The sequence below is a fragment of the Fusarium coffeatum genome, assembly GCF_003316985.1.
Source record: "Fusarium coffeatum strain FIESC_28 chromosome Unknown BRIP53273_contig_411, whole genome shotgun sequence".
Lineage (NCBI taxonomy): Eukaryota > Fungi > Ascomycota > Sordariomycetes > Hypocreales > Nectriaceae > Fusarium > Fusarium coffeatum.
The window spans coordinates 33,650-48,798 of record NW_022158200.1 but is presented as its reverse complement, the minus strand read 5'-3'; the positions used below and the strand labels follow the sequence as shown (position 1 = coordinate 48,798).

At 49.6% G+C, this 15,149-nt stretch overlaps 4 protein-coding genes across 4 annotated transcripts; 2 read left to right on the top strand and 2 right to left on the bottom strand.

Annotated features, from left to right (window-relative positions):
- Positions 1-950: 950 nt before the first annotated feature.
- Positions 951-1,508, top strand: FIESC28_11463 (uncharacterized protein; the record flags this gene model as incomplete). The annotated part of the gene is made up of 3 exons (XM_031165586.1): positions 951-1,069; positions 1,147-1,273; positions 1,335-1,508. 3 exons carry the CDS (start codon positions 951-953, stop codon positions 1,506-1,508), a joined length of 420 nt encoding a protein of 139 aa, XP_031010356.1.
- A 1,250-nt stretch (positions 1,509-2,758) lies between these two features.
- FIESC28_11462 (uncharacterized protein) lies at positions 2,759-3,676 on the top strand (the record flags this gene model as incomplete). The annotated part of the gene is made up of 1 exon (XM_031165585.1): positions 2,759-3,676. The coding sequence occupies one exon, from the start codon at positions 2,759-2,761 to the stop codon at positions 3,674-3,676; it is 918 nt and encodes a 305-aa protein (XP_031010355.1).
- A 366-nt stretch (positions 3,677-4,042) lies between these two features.
- FIESC28_11461 (uncharacterized protein) lies at positions 4,043-4,739 on the bottom strand (the record flags this gene model as incomplete). The annotated part of the gene is made up of 2 exons (XM_031165584.1): positions 4,043-4,527; positions 4,577-4,739. The coding sequence occupies 2 exons, from the start codon at positions 4,737-4,739 to the stop codon at positions 4,043-4,045; spliced, it is 648 nt and encodes a 215-aa protein (XP_031010354.1).
- A 1,542-nt stretch (positions 4,740-6,281) lies between these two features.
- Positions 6,282-7,695, bottom strand: FIESC28_11460 (uncharacterized protein; the record flags this gene model as incomplete). Its single annotated transcript, XM_031165583.1, has 3 exons — positions 6,282-7,007; positions 7,058-7,197; positions 7,245-7,695. 3 exons carry the CDS (start codon positions 7,693-7,695, stop codon positions 6,282-6,284), a joined length of 1,317 nt encoding a protein of 438 aa, XP_031010353.1.
- Positions 7,696-15,149: the final 7,454 nt, after the last annotated feature.

The following is a 15,149-nucleotide window of genomic DNA, read 5'->3' as shown; positions in this document are numbered from 1 at the left end:
TCAGTGAAAAGATATGGATAGCGAACAATGCGAAAGGAAAGTGAATTGACCACTCACTGTCAACGCTAGCCCCGCGGCTCTTTCATGGGCCTCAACAGCGGGCAGCCGTACCAGTTACTTAGCTTGGTAAGGCTGGGGTTTAGCAAAACAGACGAATCACAGTAGGATAACGGTAATTTTGACCTCTTTGATTGGCCAAGAAACCCTCCCACTGATGGGGCCTTGAAGCGGATGGGGGTCGGATGTTAGCTGGCCGGATCGTACCAGGAACTCCCGTCGAGTAAGAAAAGATGGACGAGCACTGAGAATTCCATTTTGAAAGACCTACGTGGCCATTGTTGAGGAAAGGTAGATACATTATATACTGCTTGGATTGGTGTGATCATGCAGAGTGCTCTTGCCTAGAAAACATTTGGAACAACCGTACTAAAGTACCTAGACATGACCTACAATCCAACCTATGAATGTGGCTGCCGTTCATCGGTCTCTGTTTCCGATGCACTTCCGAGGAAGACAGAAACAATACAGAAGACAAGACGCCTCCAATCGGCCAAGTAGGTATCCAGTACACAGTATTCGTGTGGACCATGTGTTATCTCAACTGTGATTCCAGTACAGTAGACTTTCTGGCCTCTCCAACTGGATCCCTGTCCCTTCTGCCCCTCAACGCAAGAGCTGGCCGCCGCCAAATCTCCAGAAGGCCACCTAGAACAGGGGACCTAAATTAATTTAGCCCGCCTTCCCATGCTAGACTAAAGTTCCGTCTCTCACCTGTGACTTTCTTCCTCCTTTCTTCTCTTCTTTCTTCTTCTTCTTCTTCTTCTTCTCCTCTTCCACTCGTCAGCTTCTACCCTACCACCTGTTCGTGCGACGACACCTCTCGACAAGACCTCGATCAACTCTAACTCCCTTCTCTCAACGACCGCCAAACCACAACCAACACCGCAATCATGTCCGCGACAAAGGAGTTCACCATGCAGGATGTTGCTGAGCACAACACCAGCAGCGACATCTACATGGTTGTTCACGACAAGGTCTACGACTGTACCAAGTTCCTCGACGAGCACCCGTACGTTGTCTCTTTCCCCCACTTTTGCGCCTTGTTGCATTGCGCAGTCATACGCATGGCATACTGACATAAAATAGCGGTGGTGAGGAGGTTATGCTCGATGTCGCCGGTCAGGATGCCACCGAGGCTTTCGAGGATGTTGGCCATAGTGACGAGGCCCGAGAGGTCCTCGACGGTCTCCTCGTTGGTGAGCTCAAGCGTCTGGTAAGTAACAAAGTCGAGTCTCCAATATACCAAATCGGTAGCTAACATGTGTCACTTTAAGCCTGGTGAGGAGGGCCCCAAGCGCCAGATCGCCAACTCAAACCAAGGCAGCGGCAAGTCCGATCCCGCTGGCTCCAGCTTGACCTCTTACGCTCTCGTTGTCGCTGTTGGGTTCGCCGCCTACATGGGCTACAACTACCTCCAGAAGCAGAACGAGGCTCAGGGCTCCGCATAAACGCCTCGCCTCAATCGCATTGCATGAGGAATAGAGGATATAAAAAAGGAGCTTCTTTTGTGTTTTCATTACGGCATCAATGCAGGTCTACGGGTGATTGACCAATAATTGCATTGGGGAGTTTTCTTTTGGCACGAAGAGAAGAGGCCGGTCGGCGATAGACGGTGGGCGCTCAACCACGACGAAAAAGGCAGCTTAGCTTATCCCGGCTTGGACATCTTGGATGGAAGGATGGACAAGTACAATGAGCGGGCTCTGCCCCTGAACCGAACTCATATGTCCCGGTTTTTAAGTCCCTTGCTTTTTTTTTGTTGGGGAACTACTGGGACTTGCGACCGAAAAGATAAGGATCGCATACTAGCCCGGGGACGGAAACCCATTTACTGAGGCATAACTATGTGCAATCATGAAATGGAGAACGGTGTTGCATGGGATTGGGACATGTTTTCAACAAAGGAGACGACATCTAAAGTAAATATATATCACTGTTTTAATTGACGACACGGCCATGACCATCTACTTGCTCCTCTTCTACCTCTCGCTCCCAGTCGGCCAATTGCCCAGCATCGAGCTTTCAATTCTCGTAAAAAGTCAATAGCGAATCCAGATCCTTCTTCTGTCTTCATAAAAAGGCATGTGTAAAATATAAACTCTCGGCCCTGCACGAGACAGCTTCCAGGCTGTGGCTGAGACGCCCAGATTGTAAGCCCAAGTACAAATAAATTCTGTTGAAAAATGGAATCAGGCGTTTGATCATAATTATAATTGAAAGTATTGAGTGAGTCATAGTCTAATAACCAAACTTAATAACTTGTGCTTTCTTGAGCCTAATCAGTATTCTTTTTTAAATATCTGGTAGCCCCCATTAGAATAATAGATCAAACTAAACTCTTACACGTACACACTCACTCACTCACTTAGACCAGTACTCTGGGTACTACCTATTGCGAGTTGCTCCCGCTGCCCCAATACGGTACGTACCTGCCTCAACACAGCACAGCGCCACGCGGGCACGGGCACTGACCTCAAGCAGCACATCAGCCTCACTAGGTCGCTCTTCGCAGCCTCCGGAACAACGTCAATCCTCCAACTTAAATCAAATCTGACCTCGAACCTCTTTCTTTCCATTTTCCTTATTCCCTTGTTCCGCCGTCTCTCCTTGGCGCGAAGTCGACTGCAAATAATCGCCTGCTTCTTCTCTACCTATCTACATACAGGCAGATCCCACTCTTTTTTATCCTGCGACCATCATGTCCTCCTACCTTGAAAAGCAGGCGAACGCCTTCAGAGGCACCCTCTCCTCCGCCGCAACAAAGATATCGAATCCATCGACCAACAAGGCATCGTCCCTTGCTGTTCCATCTTCTCTCGCTCCTCCATCACCTTCTCCCTCAGCGGCTTCCGATCCTAATACTCCTACTACCAAGCGAAAGCGAGATGCCGCCCCCGAGGTCCCCTACTCACAACCACAACTCACGGGCTACGGCGCTGAGGTCAAGACACAAATGACCTTTGCTGTTGAATACCTAAAGAAGAAGGGCGATTCAAAGACCATTACAGAAATTATCGATCATTTGAGCTTGAGAGGTTACGACGAAGAGCATAAGCGACAGTTGGCTGAGGGACTGCGAGGTCATCCTCGTGTCGATTGGAAGCCCGATGCGAACTTGAGTGAACAGACTTGGAAGACAGGCAGCTATGCCCACCGTCCTATCATTCCAGGAGTCAAAAACGCAACAACCCTTCTGGGCCATCTCCAAGCAAAGACAGATGCTTCAGGCGTGTCAGTCAAGGATCTCAAAGACGGCTGGCCCGACTGCGAGGATACAATCTCAGCCCTGGAGCGCGAATACAAGATCTTGGTGGTGCGCACGAAGAAGGACAACCTCCCGCGATACGTATGGCCCAACGATGCCTCTCTGCACCATAGGGTACAGCCAGAGTTTCAATCTATGTGGCAGCGTGTTCAGCTACCGCCTATCGACGAAATGCACCGCAAGCTCACCAGCGTTGGACAGAAGCCTACGAGCGAAGACCCGCGCAAGGCCAAGGAGGGACAGGCCAACAAGCCTAAGGTGCAGAAAAGGCGCAAGGGCAACAGGATCGGAAAGGCTACCAACGTTCACATGGCGCATCTTATGCAGGACTACAGCGGTATGCGCCGATAGAATTGCGTATATTGAGTTTATGTCCATTTCGAGGCGTTTGGTGAACGAGTCCAAGACTTGAGGGATGTGTCTTTTTTCTTTCTTTCTTTCTTTTTTATTTTTATTTTTATTTTTATTTTTTACCTATCGGCGTTGGGAGCACCTACTACATTATGGCCAAATCAAAAAGATAAGGCATTATAAGAGGGACGGAGAGGGATAGACGGCGAAGCAGCAAATTACTTCAGCGGCATATTAATGCATCGAATCAATAAACATCGTTTGAATATTAAATCTTGTCGTCTGTTCTGCATCGTGTACAACAGCCCAAAGCACTCTATCTCTGGTATATGCCCTCGCCTACCGAACCTTCAAAGCCATTTGCCTTCACCTTTTTTCTCGCCGGACCTTTTCAAACAATCCTTCAAAAATATCTGAATCTTGGTATCCTCCAACTCGAAATCTGTTTTGTACCGTGATACATGGCACAGCTTCTACACCTCCGACTGCGGCACTCCTGACCTCTTGCTCCAGTGCCTTACCAGCCTCTGGTCCCAGCAATGCCGCTCTCATTTCAGTGTCATCGAGTTGCCCCTCTGTCCTGCCAACGTACATCAACCACGACTCGTTTGTGATGTCCTCTCCATGCTCAAAGTGGCCTTGGAATAAAGCATCGAGGACCGCAGATTGAGCACTTGTCCCATGAGCTTGCAACGCTAGGGCTACAAGACGGTGGGCGGGCTGTGAGGATCCGGTAGTGCCAGTGACAGAGAAGGAGATGCCGTAACGAGAACCAGCTGTTTGAAGGCGGGAGGTAAAGAGTCGAAGTTTCTCTGGGGACATGATCTTTTCGTAGAGAGCTCGTTTGTCACCTTTGGGTATATGTTAGTTGGTTAAAATCTGTAGAGTAATGTGACACACCTTTTCGAAGTGTAGGATAGAGAAGGAATGGTTTCCAAACGACGTCGAACTCCACCTCAGGGTGAAGCGCTTGGTAGCGTTCCATGGCTTCTTCGAGACTTCTCTTCTGTAGAAAACACCACGGACAGAGAATGTCCCCGTGCACGACGATGCTCACAATCATCTTGTCGAAACACGAAGCAAGAGAGAGAGAATGATTTGCTTGCAGACAGGTTGAACGAGTGATGTTATCAATAACCCAATGTATAATCACACTGAGCACCCTCACGATCTAAGTAGCAGCCACTGTAGATCCGAAGGAACAAACTGACTCTTTCTATTCCCGTGCGCTGTGAGATATATTAAAGGATACAGCTTCTCCTTCACCTCGCTGTTCTCTTCTGTCTTCTGGGGTATCATTTCTCATCTTCCTAGGACCAGGGCGGCTCGGAGCACGCCCAGCCATACACTATCCATTATGTCAAGCCATTCGATATAGTGAAAATAAGCGAAAGCAACATAGTATGCTGCACGATTCGCAGTGCCGAGCATGCTCCCCGCCCATCGAGGCCAGTCCTTGAATATTGAATATGTCTGCGATGAATAATCAGAAAATCGCTTCGTGCGGGGTGGTCTCGCTCCGAAAAACGAGCTACCGGGGATTAAAGATGCGTGACATTTGCATTGAAGTGCCGTTTGAGAAAATGGCGTGGTTTCGTATATTTTAGCTTGACGGAGATCTTTATTAACGGTCTAGACTCGTTCAGCCGTGTGTTTATGGTAGTGGTGGCTTTTTTGCCCTTCGCAGATAGACGTCACGATGGGCTGAAGGGCTGAGACAGGATGGATTTAGACAAGGGGCGATTAGTCGATCTTGCTGTGGAGTGAAACACAATGTCCCTTCTCTCCTCATGCGGCTCAGTTGAGCGGCCTGCCTAGGCATATGGCACAGAGTAATAAGATTCGACAACTCATCGGAGCGATCAGTTCTAAATGGGAGTTGTTGACTACTACTGGCGGTCACTGGCAATTCTGTAAATCTTCGTATCACTGGAAGGTAGGTCATAACGTGAAGGTCGTTTTTTAAATGGGTATGTAATTTGTTCATCGCAAAAAAGTCAAGTCTATATGTTGGCTCCCAGCCCCGATCCCAAGTCTAACGTAGTTGATAATAATTACACAAACAGGCCAGCGTCTTGTGCTTCCCATGCCTGCTGTCTTTTCGCCTCTGGTGTCAGAAATGGAAAAGCGGCTAATGATCATTCCGGTGTAACTCCCTCCCTATGTTTGCATCATGCAGACAATGTCCTGTCCATCGTCATAAGAGTGCCACCCCCAGTCTATTTGATACTTGAGCAAAGGAAATGAAAAGGCATCATAACGCACGGGAAAGGGGAATCAATAAAAGCAGAAAACGACGCAGAAATCAATATTCCATAACAAACATGCTCCATCTAGGAGCGAACTGCGTAGGAGTCGTAGAGCGGTGTGGTGTAGTAGTGGGGTATGCGAGGAGTATTAGATGAAGACAAGCACACAATTTGGCGTCAGTTGCGGCAGGCTTCGGTGGTGTGAGGATCCGTTCCAAAAAGGCAAAAACGCCGGCATAATCTGAGTGCCCACATCAGGCACGATGTCAATAATACAGGGTATCAATGAACTCGTTTTGGGTCGCGAAGATAGCCTCAAAGCATTACTCAGGAGTAGATTCTGGCGTATGGTCCAACTAAGCCATATGTACCAGTCCAGGCTCAGTGCTCTGAGGTCGACGCATATGCGTAGCGGCACCGTAGTACATCTGGTTCATGGCAGGGTTGGTAGGGTAGGCATCCGCAGGATCGGGATAGACATAGCTGGCGCTGTTCTGCGAAGGCGAAGCCATGTGCGAAGGTGATTGCCAGCCAACGTTAGCCATGTGAGGGCTGCCACCATTGCTGCTGGGAGTACCCTGACTATTATCCAAGTTGGGCTCCAGAGTAGGAGGAGGGCCATAGCTGGTCGGGTGCGATGTAGGTCGCATCATATTGTAGCCACCAGACGAGGTAGATGTAGGGCTTCCAACACGCATGTGCATGGGCAAGGATCCAGTCTGCTGTAGGTACTGGAAATCACCAGGGTGGCGGGGAATGCTGTTCGCGCCCGAGAGATCAACGCTTGGCGACATGGACATTGTTCGCTGGCTGGGAGAAGGAGTTGTCATGGGAGAACCGTGGTTGGACATGTGGTCGCTGTCAGATCGAGCTTGCGACATTCCCTTAGTCTTCGACGCAGCCAGCGCGGCGGCGGTCGCGGCGGCAGCCTCTTCAATTGTGCCGCTGTGGTGGTTCTGGTGACGGGTGAGAGTAGTTCGGCGAGTGAATGTCTTCTGGCAATCGGCGTAAGGGCACTTGTAGGGGCGCTTTCCAGAGTGTGTCCTGCGGTGACGAGCCAGAGAGCTGCTGTCACTGAAGGGCTGGGTTGGGTTAGTAACAGTACGGGATAGGAGGATTTTATGGTACTAACCTTGGCGCAAGTCTCACAATGGTGAGGCTTCTCACCTGTGTGGACTCGTTGATGAACAGTCAGAGCAGATCGTTGAATGAACTGCTTTCCACAGCCAGGCCAGTCGCAAACGTGAGGTCGAACACCACTGTGGATGCGTTCTAGGTGATGTTAGCGCTATTCTTACAATTCTGCCTTATTTACTTACCATGACGAGCGAGATCGCTGCGTCGCGCGAATCCCTTTCCGCATGTGCTGCACGGGTAGGCCTTAATGGGCTGCTGAGGGGGAGGAGCTTGGTGCTGCTGTTGAGGCATGTGCTGCATGTGCATGTGAGGCATGCCGCCCATGTTGGGCATCTCGGGGTAGCCGGCGAGACCCATGGCGGTGGGCATAGGGTTCGGGATGTGCATCGGCGCTTGCATCGTGGATGGCGACGGGTAGGCTCGTGCGATGCTGTGGGGGTTGGAGTACTGCGAGTGCTCGGAGCCGTGAGGAGAAGCGGATCGCTCCATACCGGGTTCGTGCTTAACGAAGGAGTGTTGGTATTGGTGATGATCGAGGAGACCGGATGTAAGTTGTTGCATTTGACCTTTCTTATTGAGCATGTTGGTGATGTCCATAACCTCCGTAGGAGCTGGTGATCGCATGCCGCTCATCTTCAATGTGGGTATGGAATGCCAGCTGAAGACGTGGCGCGTTTGGGAAAGGATGTGCGAGGGCGCTCACAAGTGACGGGTCACGACAAGAAGGCGGTCAAGCTGATGATGACTAGAAAATGCATGGTCAGTGACTTGGTTCTGATGGTAAGGGAAAGCGACATGTTTGACACTGAGTATCTGTACCAGCAACATCATCCAGAGCGACTGCCAGGACCCTTCAGCCGGTCTAACCAGTCTCCGAGGGATGATGTTGCCTGTATGCAAGATCCACTCAAGGATCAAGGGCGAGGTAGTAGACAAATATGCGACTCACCTTTCCGCGTTTGTGTACAAACAAATGACGTGTATGATCGCACCGAGATTAGACGCGAAATCTTTCAGACCGCTATTCGACGAGATGCGGACGGAGGAAGGAGGTCGACCGGCGACAGTAATACGTTGTCGACGATATTCTTTTGCGAGTGAATCGGAGTCTCAGTGACGTGCCGGGGCGAAACGCGCAAGGTTGTAAGGTAAAAGTACAGCCACAGGGGTTAGGCAAAAAAAATAAAAAAGGTCAAATTTTTCCCTTGTACCCTCCACAAAGTAAGGCTCTGTCGATCGGGCGGTGAAGACTTTGGAAATGTAACGGAACAAAAACTCTCGTTAATGTCAAGTTGAAGTCAAATCTACACTTCGCAGCGGCTCAAGAGGCGCGGGATGGTTGATGTAGTCGAGGAAGGGATCAGGAGGTGGTCTGTTCACAGGCCAATGGTCTAGATGCAGGTACCGTAAAGAGGTCAGCAGCGCTGTCGGGAGAGAGATGGATGTTTATAAAAAGAGGATGAAGGATGTGATTAGGCAGGTAGGCAGGCAAGGGTAGACAGAAGTTGATATCAATCGTCCGAGACCAGGAAGCTCAGGAGGAATACAACACAACGAAAAACGGGAACGTGAATGGGAACGTGATAGATAAAATAGACCAAGAGAGTCGATGCGATGATCGAGGGCCAGGTAGGGACCAAGTCTTTATGTCAACTTCCAGGACGGGTCCCTATGGCGGGACGTGACAAGGCAGTTCCGGGCGTGTGAAGGGGAAGTGAGAGTGGATTCCTTTTTGGGGAGGGGGGTCTAGAAAAAGAGTACACTCCCAGCCTAAAGGTAGACAGGGATCCATACCTAACGACAGGGGAGGCAAAGGGACAGACCTAGGTGAGGGCGTGAATAGCGGTAGCGCAGAGTAGCGGGAATGGAAATGGAGCGCAGACTCAGACTCAGCTCAGCATAGCGGCCACCGCGCAAGAAAACCCAACCCAACGCTTCCAATTCAGTTCAATTCAGCCCATTTCGCGCGACTACCGCATGAGGGACCATATTAAAAGTAGAGAGTAGGGCAAAAAAACAGGGATTAGAGGATTAGAGGAATAGAAGAATAGAAGAATGAAGCATAGCCAAGACCTCTCAGACCTGATCTAAGAGAAAAGAGCCAGAAATAGATTCAATGGGATGAGAGAATGGAAACAGTAGTGCAGGTGAAGTCAACTTTAGATGGGTTGTCGCAATTTGGACGAGTCACCGAATCTTGTTGGAAGTTTCAAACAAAGAAAATGGGATAATTTAACATAGTGTTCATACGGATGTATGCAGGCGGGTAGAGAATATTTGGATTTCTTTTTGTTTGTTTGTTTGGAGGCAAAAGCCAATATTTCATTAATTAATTGCCTGGCAATGGAGTTGAGTTGCATAAAAACCAACACTGATTAAGTGAAGCAAGTGCCCCTCCTGGGGATCTGTCAATCAAAAGATCACGGTCGAGTTGAGTGTACCCTTTGTGGTTTTGGTATAGTTCCCGTCCCCGTCTTTGTTTTTTCCCTCCCTTTCCTTTCTTTTTCCTTGCCGAGTACAGTTGCGTCGAGGGTTTCGTTTGAACTGGATCGCGCAAGCAAGTTGGCTCTGTGCACCAGATCTCACGAAAGGCACCGTGACATGGATCGAAGCACAGGACGGGGGCTGGCAGAAACTCGAGACACGATGCGGCGGGAGAGCAATGATCGAGGGATCGACGAGCTGCGACAGTGGAGGAAGTCCAAAATGAAGGGTTTCATGTCACGGCAAACGCGAGCTGAGGACCGACAGGACAGGGCCTCTGATTAAGTTCAACCCACTAAGGGAGTGCTATAATTTTATTTAGCACAATAAGGCGAACAGCTGAGAGTCCGGCATTGATGGGATGGGATGGGGTACCGCACACCAACCAGGATGGGCATGCAACAGACGTCACAAACAGCGAGTCCAGGGCTGGAACTCCAGTTCCGCCTCCAACTATCGTGGTGGTGTGGTCTTGACTAGGTATCTTTCAAAGAAATGTCAATACTTCCAAAGTAGACAAAATCCAGATGGCGGTAGGTACGGATATTCTACTGTCCGATCCAGGATAACGATGGTCCCAATGACTTGGAACCTACCTGCCATAGCGAGGAAAAAAGAAACGAAAGAAAAGATCGTCCACTGCACCGGCACTAGTACCAATACCAGGCGAACGGGAGCCCTGGCTTTCGGAAGAGATGGCTCCCGTCATGCTGCTGCAACTTTACGATGTACTGTATTGATTGGGCAAGCTCATGGATATCTCCATGTGTACAGCATACAGTGCATGTCTACAGTGCAGCCTCGATACAGGGTATTCCCCGAGTGCGCCGCCCATGCTACTGTACTGTACCAGTAACAACCCATCAGGCTGTCAACGACTGGCTTGGAAGCGTTCCTGAACAACAGAACATTAGACCAGGCAACTCGCGATGCTGATTGGAACCATGCTGCAGTCCTCTTCATCTGTCGTGGAAAAACGGGATCGCTGCTGGGAATGAACGGGCATCTCAAAGACAGGCATTCCTTGTCGACAGGAGTGATCCTCAGACGTTGATCGTATCGTTCGCTCCTGCTGCATTATGCCAGTTGGGCCGCCGACACATCATGCTGTGTTTGTCGTGAGTTGCGAGTGGACGCCCCATCACCTCCCCTTTCGTCAACTCGTGTATTCGAACAACGGGGTCATCATGAATAGACCACGTACACAAGTACATACATAATAAAGATAGGGTAGGGGAGCAGGGTTGTAAAGTAAATAAGCTTGTACTGTGCCCATGTACAATATCAGACATGTCGGCTATGCAATGAGATGCTGTGTCCCGTATATGCAAACCATCCTACTCTGTTTGCTTGTTTCTGGGCGTTGTCGTTGTTTCTCTTCTTCGGGATCGTGAACAGACCTCTCTCTGACCCAGCTCCCGCTGTTTGATGTTCAACCCCAAAACGAATCCCTGGCTGCAATCAATGTACAACGCATCAGTCTCCCCTGCTTACCCCTACTTGCCAAGCCCGACGTCATGAATCTCCCCTGTACCCTGCGACTGTGCGTGTGCGCCCCTCAAAATAACCCAGGTCTGTCCCTAGGGGATTTCAAACGGGTCCCGTCAATTTGGCGCACAGTCAGGGCTGCTCAGAGCTGGACGCTGGATGATGTTGGGCTACCAGGGGAGGGCGGGCTAACTTAGTGGTGGCTGTTGTGTATGGATGGCAGATCTGGCTGCCCGGCTTCCAGAAGATTTCAGTGCTCATGACCCATCAAACTCACTGGCGGTGTCGCGTTGTCCTGTCCACTACTTGAGACCTAGTGTGGCTTGCCTCACACAAGAATCCACCTCCCCCTTGGCAGCGTTTTGTTGATGATCGTTTTCCTGCGCCATAGGCGACAAAAAGTGCTGGGTTGCTGGTTGACGCTAATCAACCTCCAGCCATGCGTTATTCTGAATTTCGGTGAAAGCGACTCAGGACCGTCCGATATCAGGCAGAGCGTTGCCTGAAGCTGTATACGTAGGAGATGTTGCCGCGATGCAATTTCAATATCTGATCACCTGGCGTTGTAAGTTGACTAGCACCCATGACTTCTCTTTGTTCGTTCTCCGTTGGATGGATGGCCCAAGGATTCGAGGCCGAAGCAGTCAATAGCGCCCTCTCTCGACTGATGTGAACAAAGACTGCCTGCCTGCCCCTGGGTTAAGTGCATATCACATCCATTATCCTTCTCTCTATGGTTCGGTGAAGGCGGTGTCACTTCTTATTCCGCTCTTTCCCTGCGATGGTTCGTAGCTTGACTAGGCTGTCAATGCATGCAATGCGCATGAGGCTGTCGCTCATGGGATGTTTGCTGCTCCTGGGTTGAAGGTCGTCCCAGTGACTATGTGCCCAATCGGATACGAAGCGGATGGTCTGGGCGCTCCCCGGCGTTGGAGTCAGCAACCCTGCACTGTGTATTGAGATACTTACCGTACTTGGTGTAGGTAGTGGGCTGAGGTGGGACTGATTCGTCGGTACCTGACAGTTTTTTAGAATTTAGATGCATCATAATGGATTTACCTTCAGAAAGAGATAGAATTGAACTTACACCGCCTTAGTTTCGGAAATGGCTTTCGTTGTTGCAGCCGCCATCTTCCAGATGCCTGTCTACTAGGTACCTGCTATACTGTACATGTTCTCGTCCCCGCAAGTGCGGCGTTGACAATGCAAGCAAATACAGGCGCATATACAGATACCACACAACAATTAGAAACAAGATATGTATGATTTAACTTATTAAAAAAAACTATTAACCCGGTGCCAGAAGTAGAGCAAGATCCACCATGACGCTGATGAGCGGTTGGTGTTGAGTTGGGTTGATTTAATTTGAAAAGGGGTGTGTTAACAAATAGCTAGAGGTAGATGGGAGAGGGGAAAAGGTACGTAGTAAAGGTCGGATTCAGAAGAGACTAACAAGTTTGGGTATTAAACGCGACAGGACAACAGGGACTAGAATCAGCTACTGGCCTATGATTGGCTGATATCGATAACTAGCCAGGGCTATCATGGAATCATTACAAATTCGGAAATGACACTAGCTCACCGAGGAAGGTTTCGAGAAACCTTCTGGAACAATGGTAATGCAAAGGCGGATCTAGCGTCTGTGTGACAATGCAAGTCCGAGCGTAGCGTTGCGCCCAAGACCATGTCGTTTCTTCCATTGAGCTTCTTTCCGTCCTTCGATGCAACTTTCTCATTTCGATCCATTAGCATTTCATCCTGGACCTGCTCACTACTAGGTACGTAGCACAGTACCTAGCTCTGGCCTCCCTTCCCCTCCACTCCATCCCACCTTCTGAATTGCCTGCCCGCCCAAGTACTGTCACTTCACCCCTCCTTCCTTAGGTAGGTAGGTACCTTAGAATTGTCCCCTGCATGAGATAAAACTCACATTCGCTGACTGGCAGGCAAGTTAATAGGTACTGAGACAGCCCACCCAGCTTTCTACTTAACCAGTTATCAATCAATTATTCCCCGATCCCGCTCGGCTTTTCTATCTCATATCTATGGGTTATATGGATATTGTCTCGTGTGACTCTCTGACTTGAGACATACGTAAGAGCACTGTACCGGCCGCCCTGGCCCTGGCCCCATGCTCCTGGGGCCCCATCTTCAACTGCCCCGTGCTGCAGGAGCATGGATCAGTTCTATTTGTTCTGGCGGCTTTCGAGAAGTTTGAGAAGTTCGAGAAAGCGTCGCTGTGCAGCCATGGCGCACTACCCGCTCGAAACTACGCTCTGGTGGGGAGACTGGTATGAATGGCAACCTTCAGATCGCTCGCTAATGACGTATGGCGCAACCAAAACGCAAATAAACCTCACCCGTACGCATGGATCAAATGCCCCGAGGCTATAGCTATGGCTTAAGGGACTATTCTGAAGCGATTTCAGTGAAGCCATCTACCACTGTATCCCCAAAGAGAGAGAGTCATGTAATAATTGCAGTTCTACAACACCCAGGCATAGACACTCTGCGGCTCCGACACAAACCCTTCTCGATTGTCTTTCGAGCCTTGGTCTGCTCTTCCGCTTGTTGCTGAGCCCACCCTACATTTACAGATGACAGCCTTACGAGCTGGGTAATCGTGTCCGAGGTACGTGGGGGTATCGAAGCTCGAGTCAAGTTCAAGATATCAGATGAGGCCTTTTATTACTTATACTATCTTACGACACTCACATGCAGAAAGGATCATGTCACACCAAGAGCCAACATAACCTCCATTCATATCCAAATTAAGTTAACGCAGACTGGTCGAGTATTGTTCTGCTATAGGCTATGTATGCACAAAGAAGCATTCTAACAAAGGAAACTCGAGGGTGACAAGTGAGGGGCGAACTGCTCTTACACGTCGTGGGTGGTACGCCATACATGTGGCTTGGGTTTGTCTTGTTTGCTGAGGCATGGATGAACAGCCGAGCAAACAAAACATGCTGGCAAAAGTCACAGAGCCCTCAGAGAAATGTTGCGCACATACCATCGTCGAGGTTCAAATATGTTGGCGAAGGCACCCCTCTTTGGTGCTATAGTGTAGTATCATATCAGCAAGGCTTCTTTTATCAGTTTCATGTCACTTATTATTAGAAGCGATATGGAGTTTTGTTGAAAAGCTGTCAGCCAGCACCTCCATTCCAGTCCGTTCGTCCCGCCATCCGTACGCCATTTTCGGGGAAGGCGATGCACCGACCCCAAGATGGCTGGTGGCTTGAAGGATTAAATGCGAAAAGCTTGGCGGCTGTACGAATTATTCCTGTGTCTTGTGCTCGGACGCTGACCTTGACAGACTCGAAGCATTGATGAAACAGTTTGACACTATATTCTCCGTCTTAGCGCAGGTGGCTCATATCTTATTTTGGTTCGAGAATCGCAATCAATGGCCAACATACTTGTGCATGAAAGATGACAAGAGGAATACTCTCTCTGCGTTGGATATGTTAAGACGCATCGCATCGCATCGGTTTGGTTAACTTGGGAAACGCGCCGTCTTCAAAACATCTTTGTTTAGTAGTCCGCCGTGACTTTTACTTGAAACAAAGAACTTGGAAAAGACATCATGATGAACCGCATATGGCCGAGAAATACAACTGGCCAAGGCTTTCGGGTGTCGCAAATCCATCGCTGTGTTCTTTGGTCGATCGTATCAAAGCTTTTCATGTTACGGCGGCGCAACCGTGCAATGACTCGAAATCTAAACTTGGGTCGTGGGGCGGGCGTTATTTAGAACTGTCTGTCCGATGATCGACAATTTCCTATGAATAAGAGGATGTAATAGCCGACAACCAACGGCCAACAGTCGGATGGTTTCAGTGTTACGCCACAAGTACGAAGTACAGTATATCGAATTAATAAGGCCATGCAATGCAGGTTGCTAGACACGGCTCAGCATATCGATGAGAACCTGCGGTCAAACTTTTCCCAGGGCGTGATCTTTATTCTCCCTTCAGTGCCGGCCATCATCAACACCAGCCGGGAGTTTGGCCGATGTGCTGTGTCCGCCCAGGGGTCCCTGGAATGCATCCAAGAGCCTTGAGCCTTGGAACGTGCGCCAGGTACAGAGGATGAAACAAATGATGGAAGGC